Source organism: Bufo gargarizans, chromosome 3, assembly GCF_014858855.1.
Source record: "Bufo gargarizans isolate SCDJY-AF-19 chromosome 3, ASM1485885v1, whole genome shotgun sequence".
Taxonomy (NCBI): Eukaryota; Metazoa; Chordata; class Amphibia; order Anura; family Bufonidae; genus Bufo; species Bufo gargarizans.
The window spans coordinates 552,731,416-552,746,640 of NC_058082.1; the positions used below are offsets into that span (position 1 = coordinate 552,731,416).

Genomic DNA, 15,225 nt, shown 5'->3' on the forward strand with positions numbered 1-15,225 from the left:
AATTCTGTTGAAGCATGGTTGAAAAACAATGTCTGACTTTCATTGGTTAACATTTATAGAATTTTAATTTATTATTACTTTTGTCAGATTAAAGTTATTTCTGTGACCATTGTGACTTTTTCTTTCATTGACCAAAGGGTACCAACAATTTTGTCCACGTCTGTACAATATTTCTAGGGGCAACTTTGGGTCTATGTTCCTTACCTGTCCTTGTGGTCATTAGGAAAGTCAACGCTTGTGCACTCCCAACCTCGTTCTCGGCTACGCACTGGTAGATGCCATCATCCTCGGGCCCCACACTGTTGACCCGAAGGATTCTCCTAGAAATCTTGTGCCTTGAGCTGGGTAGAAGGGCCACCGCATTCTTCAACCACACCACAGAGGGCTGAGGATTGCCCTTAATGTTGCAAGTGAACTTTGCACTTTGGCCCCAGGCGATGATCTGCTGGGAGCTCTCCATGTTGACTTCTGGAGGTTCTAGGGGGAGAAGAATAATGGTACAGAATGAATTTACCATGGAGTCCTTTAAGAGACTAGCTCCACCGACCTTCTAGAAAACTAACAAGAAACTCACCAAAAACTTGTACATTATAGAAGATGAAGGCCGATCCACCGTCCCCAATTCCATTGGTGGCCGTACAGGTGTACATCCCAGAATCCTCCTCACTCGTGGCCTCTATCAGGAGGTTGGTAAGTAAGAAGCGTGTTTTGTTGTAGCCACCCACATCAGCCCCATCTTTCGCCCAGGAGACTCTAGGAGGTGGCATGCCACTCGCCACGCACTCTAGGATGAGACTTTGGCCTTTGGTGACAATAATGGTTTGGGCCACTGGTGGGTAGATGATACGGGCGGCCTCTGCCGTGGACCCTAGACACAGAAGATAATGGACATCAACGATACAAGAACCTCACATACGGTCTACCGGTTCTCAAGATCTGCGTTGTGATATTTCTCGTTGGACTCATCATCTCCACTTACGTCGAACACGAAGTCGGTCACTAGACACTGATGTCTTCACCTCCTGGGTCACTGGGTTGTATGCCGCACACTTATAAGTTCCTTCATCTTCCTGCGTGGCGTTCACTATCTGTAGGTTCCCAGAGGGCATGATGAGGTAATTATCTGCGGGCGCAAGGGAGGAACAAGTCAACTCAACATCCAAGAGCAGGCTCATACCAAAAGGTAACCGGTGACATTAGCCCAATGTCCTTCAAAGCTGAGTTAGTGGAGACATCCAATTAAGGGCTTGAAAAATATAAGCCCCACCCACTAGGAGCGCTAGTCATTTAAAAGAGCTGCGATGAGTCCCAAGACATACTTCCTTACTCCTTCCAGGGTGTCATGGGGTATGGCTCTGGTCTACTGGTCCTCTCCTTGGCACTTGCGGCCATACACTGGTCTGCCCTGAACGCCATCATTACAAGGCGAGGTCCTATTACACTTGGGAATTGCTCTATCACCAGTTCCCTCATGTGACGTGTACTGTGCCCCTTTAGCCCCTCCATCTTCTGCAGCATTTTCCCCACCCCTGGTTGGCGTTGGTCTGAAGTGACAGCCGGTAAGGATCGCATTGTATGCGCCGCCTCAAGGATTATTATTAAATTTTTATTTGACACCAGCTGCTTAACAAGACCTGACACCCAGAGACCTGATACCACCAGTCCGTGCCCTCCTAATCCCAGCACAGGGTGCGGCACGTTAACCCCTTAAAGCCTGTGCCAGCCCATAATTAAACCATACACTACTAGGGGCTGTGTGCATGTGGTGGTGTAAGGGTTAAAGGGAGAGTGCAGAGGATTTGACAGGTGACACTCTCAAGTGCTGCAGGTGGAGCAGAACGCGCTGCAGCCTCGGGCGTCTCCGTCACCTGGAGACAAACTGCTCCTCAGTATTATGACTCCAAACCAGGATTGTCAGGCCCTCAGCGGGTGCAGCTCTGGACATGTTCACCGCCGATGAGGTGTGTCCTGTGCTCCTGGCCCGGGAAAGGCAGAGAGCCAAGTGCACGCGGCAGTATCACACGTGGGAGGATTGGATACAGCATGCAGCAACTCGACGTGGTATCACACAGGATAGGATTAGATACATAGCTCAGCAGACAGTATCACACAGGATAGGATTAGATACACAGCTCAGCAGACAGTATCACACAGGATAGGATTAGATACACAGCTCAGCAGACAGTATCACACAGGATAGGATTAGATACACAGCTCAGCAGACAGTATCACACAGGATAGGATTAGATACACAGCTCAGCAGACTGTATCACACAGGATAGGATTAGATACACAGCTCAGCAGACAGTATCACACAGGAGAGGATTAGATACACAGCTCAGCAGACAGTATCACACAGGATAGGATTAGATACACAGCTCAGCAGACAGTATCACACAGGATAGGATTAGATACACAGCTCAGCAGACAGTATCACACAGGACAGGATTAGATACACAGCTCAGCAGACAGTATCACACAGGATAGGATTAGATACACAGCTCAGCAGACAGTATCACACAGGATGGGATTAGATACACAGCTCAGCAGGCAGTATCACACAGGATAGGATTAGATACACAGCTCATCAGACAGTATCACACAGGACAGGATTAGATACACAGCTCAGCAGACAGTATCACACATGATAGGATTAGATACACAGCTCAGCAGACAGTATCACACAGGATGGGATTAGATACACAGCTCAGCAGACAGTATCACACAGGATAGGATTAGATACACAGCTCAGCAGGCAGTATCACACAGGATAGGATTAGATACACAGCTCAGCAGACAGTATCACACAGGACAGGATTAGATACACAGCTCAGCAGACAGTATCACACAGGATAGGATCAGATACACAGCTCTGCAGACAGTATCACACAGGATAGGATTAGATACACAGCTCAGCAGACAGTATCACACAGGATAGGATTAGATACACAGCTCAGCAGACAGTATCACACAGGACAGGATTAGATACACAGCTCAGCAGACAGTATCACACAGGAGAGGATTAGATACACAGCTCAGCAGACAGTATCACACAGGATAGGATTAGATACACAGCTCAGCAGACAGTATCACACAGGATAGGATTAGATACACAGCTCAGCAGACAGTATCACACAGGATAGGATTAGATACACAGCTCAGCAGACAGTATCACACAGGATAGGATTAGATACACGGCTCAGCAGACAGTATCACACAGGATAGGATTAGATACACAGCTCAGCAGACAGTATCACACAGGATAGGATTAGATACATAGCTCAGCAGACTGTATCACACAGGATAGGATTAGATACACAGCTCAGCAGGCAGTATCACACAGGATAGGATTAGATACACAGCTCAGCAGACAGTATCACACAGTATAGGATTAGATACAGCAAACGCCGGCCTCGTTTCTCACCTCTGGACGTCTCCAGCCATTCCTGCTTGACGCTGTACCGCACTTGCGCCTTGGGGTGACTCTCCGGTAAGTTACAGGCGATGACGGCCGTGTTCCCTTCATCTACCTCGATGACGTGCTGGGTGTCAAACTTGAAATCCTGCAGATCTGTAAAAACAAAAATCACCATTAATACAATTATTACATCTGCGGATGAGAGTCTATGAATGTGTACGGCACTGAGGCACGAGGTACAAAGCGCCTCTTGCCTCATTAATATCACTGCTCTTGTAGAACTCGATGGCTGGACATAATAAGTTATATCAGATCCACTGAGGTTCGGGGTCACGGGGAGAGCTAAACATGATGATGGTGTTTACATGTAATGCGACCTGCGCCTTCTCTCCTGTGTGTCAGTCTTCACTGCAGACCTGGAATTATATTCAAGCACCAGGAGACACTGACCACAGTTACATAAAAGACAACATGCTGTGGCTCTGATCTCTGGGGCCTCCTGGAAGAAGACTTGGTCAACAAATGGTTAATGTGCGCAGGGAGGGGCGAGCAGGGCTTGTGTTTCTGTAGAATGGAAAACTGGGGGTAAGCGGGCTCTGGTTTCTGGCCCGGCCTGCACACTGGTACATTTGAGAAATCCATTAGGAACTGTTTTTCTAGCAATCTCCCAGCGCACATTCCAAGCTCAGGGCCTATCAGCCAGCTCCCATCAATCACAGGCCTGTTCTCCACCGCTCCAATACACATCTCAGACACTCCGTTTTTTTTCTGTCATCATTGGCCAGGTCCCCAATTTAACAGTCTCCCCTTCCAGTCACATCCCCCCCTCTTCCTCCCTCCCTAGAACTGGCAGCTAAGTTTTTCTTTTTCTTTTTTTTTCTCCTTCCTGCGCCTGGATGGAAAGTAGGCAAGAAGTAAGGCCAAGGAGCTCGAGAGAGGCCAACACTCCCGTCCAACATACGGTTCTTACATCCCTAGTGAGATCTCAATTCTAGACACACATCGCTCCGTGACCTGACATGAGCAACGAGACTTTCTGCTTTCAATTAAATGTAAAAAGAAAAAAAAATCCCTAAAAAATATGAAGTTCTCTTTGTAAAGGAAGAGCGGAGGGGGTTACAGAATACTCATAAGATGTGGACTGGGTCATAAAACACGTTGAGTTATTTAGGACTACCTGGTATAAGTGGCCTTAGAAGAAGATTTGGTGGTCTAGAAAAGACACAGATAGACAGTATTCTGGAAGATCTCCAAGGCTTCTAGAGCCGCCCATTAGATATAAACATTGAGATCGTGCTCCGAGTGGAATGTCACTAAGCCGGTGTTTACTAGTCTGACAGCAGAACAGTGTCAATTATAACAAACATATTACATCCGCCACTAAACAGCACATTGCACTCGTGTTCCGAGCAAAAACAGAGCAAGATCCTCACAATTTGGGTAGTCCTTGGATGGAACAGAGGATTCGGGATCCACTACGGCTAGCTTGCTATTGCTTTACTCCTTCAAGAAAGTGACCACATGGTTATCCACATGATTCCATTTTGTGTTTGGGTCTTCAGACATCAAGTTTTCATAATCTCCATCCACCTTGTTCTAGGTCATCATCTTGACCAGATTTTCAAAATTGAGTCATCTGATAAATCTTTCAGAAAAAAATCTCGAAACCCTGAGAATAGTAACCTTAACACCGGAGGATAAAGACTGATGAACCACGTTAAAAAAGGTCCTTCATGATCTTCCTACATATTGACAAAACAACCTAGTGGTTCCTTGACAAAATTCAGGCCAAGTGTCCACCAGAAGAACCAGACTATAAAAAGACTATTATTCTAAGAAGAGTAAAAGGGAAAGAAGACAATAAAAACATGGCAGGAGACAATATGAGAAACCATGAAGAAATCCTAAGACCGAAAAAAGGAACTTTCTAGAGAAACTATTCATCCGGTCACTAAGGGTTGGATTGATCATTTGAAAATACTTTTTATTGCTGTAGATTGAGCAACTTTTTGGATGTGCCTTAAACATTTCCTCCTCTTAATGGTCTATACGGGGCTCGGAAGTTTTTGCAACTCAAGCTTGTTTTTTGAGGTTATTAAACAAAGTTCAGCTATGAACTGTCTGCTATAGATTCTGTGATGTGGTGTTATTCCTGGAAGGCAGTGAAGCCGCGGATCACCCAAAACTCATCGATCTACAACAACGTCACCAAGAAAAGGCCCAAACTCAAAAACATTCAAGAAATTGCAGCAAAAAGAGAACGAGGATTGTCGGGCCGGTTATCTAGTGAAGAAAACTTAAGCAAGATTAACACGCAGCCTACCCAACAAAGCTAAAACAGCCAAGCAATAACATGAGTGCCTATGGTGACAGTCATTTCCAGCCACAAAAAGTACAAGTAGTACAGTATGGACCCACAGGGGGTTATAAAACACAAGTCCATAATACGACTATGGCCAAGAGCCATGTCATCTCTGCAACTCACTCCCTTGGTGACCAGTTATAATTAGCATCACATAGAAAATCACAAATATATCAAAAACACAAAAATCCTAAATCATTTTTGTAAATATTCAAGACAAATATTAAAAAGCAAATATTCAGCTCAGCAATCAACACAATTGACATAAATTGGGAGAGTAGCCCTTTAATCCAGGCATCTATGGAAAAATAAAAGCTCTTTTTGAGGGCAATCAGGCTTCACCGTTAATCATCAGGCAGGAATGTAAGAGCTTTCTGACTTTCCAATCAAGCAAATAAAAAATAATAGCTCCAAGTTCTCATTTTTCTCTCCTAACTTTTTTTGCTTTAATTTTCTCTTCTGAGGGAGGAAAACAAACCCAGATGAAGCTCCTGACACATGAAAAGGAAAAATGTTAAAGAAAAAAAAGTTTATTCGGGGTATTGGCTTTTTCTCTAAGCGTCTGGTATTAACGAAAACCTCAGCAATGTTCTCCAGAACATGGAGGAAAAAAGGAAGCCTCGTCTGTGATCTACTATAGTTGACAAAGTATTTTCAACTTCCATACAAGGAGTGTAGAGAGTCAAAACACCATAAAAAATTTAAAGTTGGGCTACCTTAAACTGTCTACTCCTAGGACTGTATGTCCAACCGAGATTACATCACAAAATGGAGGTTCTTCGAATAAATTGACTCAAGAACTGTATATGGTAAATTTCAAAAATGTATTCTCCAGCAAGCCCATGAATGGCCAATACCACGGGAAAGTCCCAACCATAAGTTCCTGTATCAGAAAACATTCAAAAATATCTGTAATTTTTAGGAGGCATTTAGATTCCTCCAGGAGAAGAAGAACTTCCATAGTCATAGCAAAGAAAACAAAAAGAGACACAAACCTAGCTCTGAAATTATCAACTGAAAGATGCTTAAAGGAGAGTTCAATCCCGATTAATCTTCTGATGGGTCACAAAGATGTCGGAAGAGGACATTGGTGGGAATCCTACTAAGACTGGCCATACACATTAGATAGTTGACGGCCGAACACTGATACAGCTATCTCTCATGATTCGCCTATATACATGCAGGCTTGACTCAACCAATTATGCTTATTTAGTAAATGGGAGGACAGAAAACAAAAGGATCGGGAGGTTGAAATCCAATGTGCCCGATTCTTCAGGTGCCAAGCGAACGTTGGGAAGCTTCATACACATCTAAAGTGTATGACAGCTTAAGATTTCGAGTCTTAAGAATCATGGCAGAAAAAGACTACATGGTCCGAGTCTGTTGGAGGTCCCTACAAATCCTTGGAACCATGTCACCAATGTAACTATGAAGATTTTGGATTGTTTTCTATTGGTGCCCATGAGGAATCACATTAGTGAGCCTCTAAGAAAATCCAACTGGTCCTAAGGTCCTACGGGACCTAAAGCCTACAATGCCTTCTCCATCCATTAAGTTGGAATGTCTGGTTAAGCAGCTCTCGTACAATAGAATTTATGACTTTGCCTTTTCATGGGCATTTTTTGTTATAACTTATGGAAGGTTACAAAAATATTCTTCTGAGTAGCTCATTATTCAGACTGTAGCATTACTCGGTGGAATTTCAGCAGTCAGGAACAAGATGTAGCGTGATTACGACCTCAATAAGACCAATCAATAGAGCCACTTATTGGTGAATTACGAGGACGGGCCAGGAAATGACTTTAATGAGAGGGCGATTAACATGAACCTGTTCTGCTCATTATACCAGGAGGCTTCAATGTACAGAAGGTTTTTGCATTTTTGTTCCTAATGATAATCTCTCGTTGCCTCAAACCTTCTGATGAAGGCAATTATCCTCCCCCCTCATCTCCTTACTTTCCCAGAACAAACTCGGCTTTTGAGCATTCAGATATTTCTGCATGGAAGGAGTTTTAAGAATCATGAAATATTTTAAAAAAATCTTTCAAAAATTTGCATAAAAAATGGCGACCAAGTCAGTATACCACATCTGGAAAAGATTTCCAATTATGTTTAATGCTAATGGAATTTTTAACACCTGCGCCAAAAACTGAAGAAAATAAAATGAACTAATCCTTTAAGACAGGGTGGACCCAGCCATGTAACGCCAGGAGAAGTTAACGCTTGGTGTTCTAGAAGAACGTCGAGTCGTAGGGTGAAGGGGTCCGAATGTCACAAGAGATGGGGCAGTTAAAAAAAAAATTGACAAATGGAGGTTTTAAAGGCAACATTTTTGAAAATATTTCTGACAGATTGTCAGGGTTACACTATATATAGATAAGATGGAGGAGATTATGTCCTGAGTATTTCAGGAGAGACACAGAAGAGTCCAGGGCTCCAGGACACAGGAAATGAAAAGATTTCTGAGCAGACAAAGAATTTTTAAGTTAATCTTCGGCTTTCACTTCATTCATCGCTGAGATTCTTCTCTGTATAAACAACCACAAAGACGAGTAATAAGAGACGCCACAAAAGGAGATCGCGGCACTGGGGTCTACTCTATAGGTGTACCCAAGACCTGCCTCTGCACCCGTCATTGTGCTGTACCCCAAATATTATTGTCCTGTACCCCAAGTGTCATTCTCCTGTACCCCAAGTGTCAGTGTCATTCTCCTGTACCCCAAGTGTCATCATCCTGTACCCCAAGTGTCAGTGTGTAATTATCCTGTACCCCAAGTGTCCATGTCATTATCCTGTACCCCAAGTGTCCATGTCATTATCCTGTACCCCAAGTGTCCATGTCATTATCCTGTACCCCAAGTGTCCGTGTCATTATCCTGTACCCCAAGTGTCCGTGTCATTATCCTGTACCCCGAGTGTCAGTGTCATTATCCTGTACCCCAAGTGTCAGTGTCATTATCCTGTACCCCAAGTGTCAGTGTCATCATCCTGTACCCCAAGTGTCAGTGTCATTATCCTGTACCCCGAGTGTCAGTGTCATTATCCTGTACCCCGAGTGTCAGTGTCATTATCCTGTACCCCAAGTGTCAGCGTCATTATCCTGTACCCCAAGTGTCAGTGTCATTATCCTGTACCCCAAGTGTCCGTGTCATTATCCTGTACCCCAAGTGTCCGTGTCATTATCCTGTACCCCAAGTGTCCGTGTCATTATCCTGTACCCCAAGTGTCAGCGTCATTATCCTGTACCCCAAGTGTCAGCGTCATTATCCTGTACCCCAAGTGTCAGCGTCATTATCCTGTACCCCAAGTGTCAGCGTCATTATCCTGTACCCCGAGTGTCAGTGCCATTATCCTGTACCCCAAGTGTCAGTGCCATTATCCTGTACCCCAAGTGTCCATGTCATTATCCTGTACCCCAAGTGTCAGTGTCATTATCCTGTACCCCAAGTGTCAGTGTCATTATCCTGTACCCCAAGTGTCAGTGTCATTATCCTGTACCCCAAGTGTCAGCGTCATTATCCTGTACCCCAAGTGTCAGTGTCATTATCCTGTACCCCAAGTGTCAGTGTCATCATCCTGTACCCCAAGTGTCAGCGTCATTATCCTGTACCCCAAGTGTCAGTGTCATTATCCTGTACCCCAAGTGTCAGTGTCATCATCCTGTACCCCAAGTGTCAGTGTCATTATCCTGTACCCCGAGTGTCAGTGTCATTATCCTGTACCCCAAGTGTCATCATCCTGTACCCCAAGTGTCATCACCCTGTACCCCAAGTGTAAGTGTCATTATCCTGTACCCCAAGTGTCAGTGTCATTATCCTGTACCCCAAGTGTCAGTGTCATCATCCTGTACCCCAAGTGTCAGCATCATTATCCTGTACCCCAAGTGTCAGTGTCATCATCCTGTACCCCAAGTGTCAGTGTCATTATTCTGTACCCCGAGTGTCAGTGTCATTATCCTGTACCCCAAGTGTCAGTGTCATTATCCTGTACCCCAAGTGTCAGTGTCTCTCTGTATAGTCTGTCCCCTATATTTCCTCTCCCTTCGCCCCGTCTTCCCTCTTCCTACATTTATCAGTGAACAGATTGGAGCGGTATTTCCCTTATTGTCATTGCTGGGGGGATCACTCCGGAGGGCGGGGGGATTGCTCAGCATGAGCTTTACTGAGATTAATCCCTTCCGTTCTGGTCCTTATACTACATAATGATAAAGAAATGATGTGACCTTTGTGGGACAATATAAAAGGGAACACGTATAACAACAAGTAAAGGTGACAGAGGGGGAGCACCCACCACTGGACTCCACCGTCCGCTTGCTCTGACGTCCATTAAAAAGGATGCCCATTGATGTCACTGGCGTATACCAAGCAGCAGACTATATACATTAAGTAGTCTCCATAGGTGCCACCACCTCAATCACTGCAGTAGATTATTTCTACAATGCAGTGAAAACCAGAAGGTTCCTTCACTGGAAGCTCATTAGTTGCTTGGTTTAGGTGAGATGTTTCATGCAAAGAAAACCCCTGGACTAATCACTGCCATAAGCTGGAGTTTTGTTTTTTTATAAATGCACATATTTTAGCCGTAGAGAAGCTGAACCCCTTGGAGAGCAGGACATTACCCCAGCACGGTTGTGCATTCCAGGCCGCCAGGAAGAAAGTCATCGTAACTGCTATTTACATTGGACTATACCTTAAGCAAATTCATCTCAATTAAGGGCTCTGGAGACTGAGCCCCGAAAACGTGATAGGTGTGTAAGCTCATGGGCCCTGCTCTGCGAAGAATGGCCCTTTGTGTTTCCTTCAGACTCCATCTCTTCTGCGGCGGCATTTTTGCCATGCACACAGCAAAGAAAAACAGAGCTTGCAAGTCATTATGAGGGACCGCCATGGGGACGTACACAATGCAAGAGAAGGAGCTGCCATCGGGGTTGTCGTCATGGACCATTTATTCTACCTTCCAAGGGGCTCTCTTTATGAAGATGAATGCAAGGACCAACATTGTAGGTCAAGAAGAGACCAAAAGGAATTCATTTAAAGGGGTCCTCTGGTGCTATCTAACTTAGTAGTGAGCTGGGACATTCAACTGGTACCAAATCAAGACACTTTGAATTGTCAACATCAGCGGAGACCAGAACGCAGAGATCCCAACAGCAACACTATTACAGTTTCATCGGAATCTACACAAGACATGTCCATCTTAAAGGGATCCATACCCAGTCGTTATATCAGCAGCATATATAGTGTATATATTAGCAACCTGTGCAGGAGTCACGCAGACAGTAGTGAAGGGGTTAAGAAAACTAGGCCTCCGTTCTTGTGTAATCATATCTCTCATTAAAACTATGTCCCCCACCACCCCACCCGTCCTCTGCATGCTCATTTATCAACTCTCAAGCAAAAACACTACCCCTATTCTGCTCAGGAATGTGTTTTCAGAAACTCTATCCCACTCTCCTGGCCTGGGCCAAGTCCCAAAACTCTCAGGGATTAATGACAGAGGGGGCTCTTTACCCCCACCCCTATGAACTTCCATCTCAAGGGGATATAGTTCTTGGTATGTTCACCTGCATAATGCATTGTTACTGATCCTGAGCTCCGTGAAAGGGTCTCACAGCTGCAATCCATGAAATTGTCAAAATTCAATCACCTTGGTCTAACCCATTCCCCGCTGGAGGGGAAAAACCACAGACTGATCTGCATTCCAAGGAAGTCCTGACGTCAAAACATACTTCATGCAGGCTCCTGACCCCCTGATCCCTTGCTGGGCTCCTTACATCTGCATGGTGATTTAATCAAGACTGAAAATACAAAGGAGGTGCATCAGGTTTTGAAGATTGTCCTTTTTGGACCTCACTTCTTATAGGACGGGAAGGTTGAGTTGATTGGAAAACGCTGACTAGTTGAACCAGTACAATAGAAATCTGGTGCTTAAAAGGGCTCTGGTACAATAGCAGTGATAACATGGGTGATACCGATACTAGGTGCCAAGAAGCTCCGATTTCAGTGTTGTCCAGAGGGGACTGCAATGGGGTCAAATCTCACCCCTTGTTTTACTATTATAGATTGTAGATTGCTCCTCTACCTTTGATTTACAAGTCAAGGTATGGGGCTATACAGAGCATCACCGGCCATATCCTGAAATAAGACAATGCAGTGCCACTGCGGCAGGACTGACGGACAGAGACACAGGAGTCAAGAGGCTGAGTTGGACCCCATTACTGTCCTGTTTTGTATCTACAGTCGCTTCCCATTGCAATGCTGCAGCTTTATGAGACCGATTATATCAGGTGGTATTATTTTCAGATTGCACAATAAAGGTCACCTTGTGATCGAGACTCATACTCACTAGCTAGGGTGACAATTGCTGGAACGCTGGCCATGGCTCCAGCCGGGGACCGAGCGATGCACTGATATCTTCCTGCGGTATCATTGTTCAGCCCGGTAATCACCAAGGTTCCTCCTGAGATCAGAATCCCAGGGAATTTTCCCAGCTCATCTCCATTCAACCTCCAGGAGATGGCTGCACTGGCTGGTTCCACCGCGCAACTAAGAGTGACCGATCCTCCGTATTTCTGGAATGTAGACAACGGCTGGACCAGGAATTGCGGGACTTGGACTGAAAAAAAAAAAGAAGGTCAAGATGTTAGTCTAAATCAGTGGCGAATACTGTGCCACTGAATGGTTTTATTCATATTTCAACTCCAGCAAGCAGACGCTTCACTATAAGGACTGGTGGACATTGCTCCGAGGCAGAGTTAGAACGTAGACTGTGGTGGTCAGACATGCCTGCCAAGGGAGTTTCCATGACTAGAAAACATGGGCACCCCACCTGTTGTATATGGTATTGCAGCTCAATCCCACTCACCTCCATAGAGTTGAGCTGCAATACCAGACATAACCCACGCACAGGTGTGGTGCTGTTTTTGGAAAAAAGCCTAATCTTGGAGAACCCCTTTAAGCTTTTTTTTGCCTTGGACTGTATGGTAGCGCTGGACAGACGAGTAATTTCGCCATGATTATATTGCCCCGCTATACATGGCCCACTCCAAACTCCTGGCACCAGCAATGGTATCCTACGGCCAGCATATAGCAGTATCATTTCAGCACTCTATGGCGATATGGTTGTCGCTGGCTGAACAAGCGGATTTCTCTGACCTCCACCATAAACATGTACAATCAGATCTGCTGATCTGGTAAAGGCTTAGCCCCGGTGGGATCAAAGGACTGGACATGATGAAATCTATCATGCCCAGTCCTTTCTACCAACATCTTCCACTATACACATTGAAATGGCGTTCAACATCCGTGGGTTCAGACGTCTAATGTGTATGAGTATTGTAGGAGCTGTAGGACAGTATTATGTGAGCACTGTATGGCAGTACTATATGTGTTTTCATAGTATTAGGGTATTATATTATTATCTGAATATGAGCTCAATACGGCATTACTATGTGAGCACAATATGACAGTACGTTGCGAGCACCGTAAAGCAATATTATCAGGGCAAATAAAGGCACTTTCACGGATTAACATTATGACAGTATTATATGGGCACTGTACGAGTCGTATATTGTAGAATTATAATATGCACAACATGACAGTACTATGTGAGCACAATATGACAGTACTATATAGCAATATTATCTGGGCACTGAAAGGCACTTCGATGCGTCCACTGTATGACAGTACTATATAGCAATATTATCTGGGCACTGAAAGGCACTTCGATGGGTCCACTATATGGCAGTACTATGTGAGCACAATATGACAGTACTATATAGCAATATTATCTGGGCACTGAAAGGCACTTCGATGCGTCCACTATATGGCAGTACTATGTGAGCACAATATGACAGTACTATGTGAGCACAATATGACAGTACTATATAGCAATATTATCTGGGCACTGAAAGGCACTTTGATGGGTCCACTATATGGCAGTACTATGTGAGCACAATATGACAGTACTATATAGCAATATTATCTGGGCACTGAAAGGCACTTCGATGGGTCCACTATATGGCAGTACTATGTGAGCACAATATGACAGTACTATATAGCAATATTATCTGGGCACTGAAAGGCACTTCGATGCGTCCACTATATGGCAGTACTATGTGAGCACAATATGACAGTACTATGTGAGCACAGTATGACAGTACTATATAGCAATATTATCTGGGCACTGAAAGGCACTTTGATGCGTCCACTATATGGCAGTTATATGTGAGCACAATATGACAGTACTATATAGCAATATTATCTGGGCACTGAAAGGCACTTCGATGCGTCCACTATATGGCAGTACTATGTGGACACTTTATTCCTTCCAGCAGTATTAGGGCATTATATTATAGAATTATGTGAGCCCACATCTGGCAGCGTTACACGGACACTATATGGTACTTTTATTCTTCACAGTACGGTGGTACTATTTAGGTACAACATGACACCATTATGCGGGGAGTACTATGGTTATACTTCTCCATTCATTGGTATGTAGGGGGAAGGGGGGATGTTTTGCCCGGGGGCCTCCATCTTTATGAGACCCTCTTCTTCCTCTCAATCACCCCTTGAGCCGCTGCCTTATGATGCAGCAGAGACTTTCCATATAGGGCGGTAATCAACTGCGGAGCTCCCATTAACGCTAATCCTGGGCGTCGCTGACTATAACCCGCATTTACTTCCCTGTGACCCTGTGATGTCATTAGGCGCCCCCTGTGCAGCCAGCACTGAGCCGCCTTTGTCCGCTGGACTCCATTTCCTATCCTCTTAAACCCACAATGCCTTCCACATGTGGCGAGGACGACTCCTGTTACCGGCAGCATGGAGCCGCTCATCCCCCGCGTACTTCGGGTATCGGGGCCTTTATAGTATGACATCATGTCTGCTTCGTGTCTGTGACATCACGCTGCATGAGAGAGCGCGGCCAGCCATGATCACCAGCGACAGAGATGCATCGGCTAATGCAGAATATAACACGTAAAGAATTCTTCATCGTTTTCAAGATCTCTGCTTGCTGTGGAACATTCCGATTTACTGATCAGAGGCTGAAGCTTTGTACAGATCTAATACCTCTGACAGCCGGAGGTTAGAGAGATACCTCTAGATGCATCCGCAGCACATGGCTTTCTTCAGTACTGACGGTTTGCTACAATGTATCAGCGCAGGTAACATTTATACAACTGTAACAAACCCTCAACTGTGATAAACACTAGGTGTAAACATCTGGATGTAAGCAAGGGACTTTTTATTTACTGACAGCAAGCAGAGATCCTGAAAATGGTCAGAAACTGAAACTTGTTTCTACTGTTCTTGCGATCGCCTGTCCCTTCCCATCCTCTGATCGGGAGTCTACGTGACGTGAAATGCATCAGCGGCAAGTGAGATATTCACACCTGTCCAAAAACAACAGTGGCAGCCATCACCCGGGCACAGGCTGGCAC

General features: G+C 44.9%; 1 protein-coding gene across 1 annotated transcript in view; it reads right to left on the minus strand.

The window, feature by feature from the left end:
• BOC (BOC cell adhesion associated, oncogene regulated) overlaps positions 1 to 15,225 on the minus strand; it is a 74,303-nt gene that overhangs the window by 31,401 nt on the left and 27,677 nt on the right. The window contains exons 3-7 of the mRNA XM_044285871.1: positions 12,126 to 12,395; positions 3,425 to 3,571; positions 980 to 1,123; positions 575 to 868; positions 205 to 477 (exon numbers count right to left, since the gene is read on the minus strand). Coding sequence (XP_044141806.1) covers positions 205 to 477; positions 575 to 868; positions 980 to 1,123; positions 3,425 to 3,571; positions 12,126 to 12,395 — 1,128 coding nt within the window. The remainder of the gene's footprint in view (positions 1 to 204; positions 478 to 574; positions 869 to 979; positions 1,124 to 3,424; positions 3,572 to 12,125; positions 12,396 to 15,225) is intronic.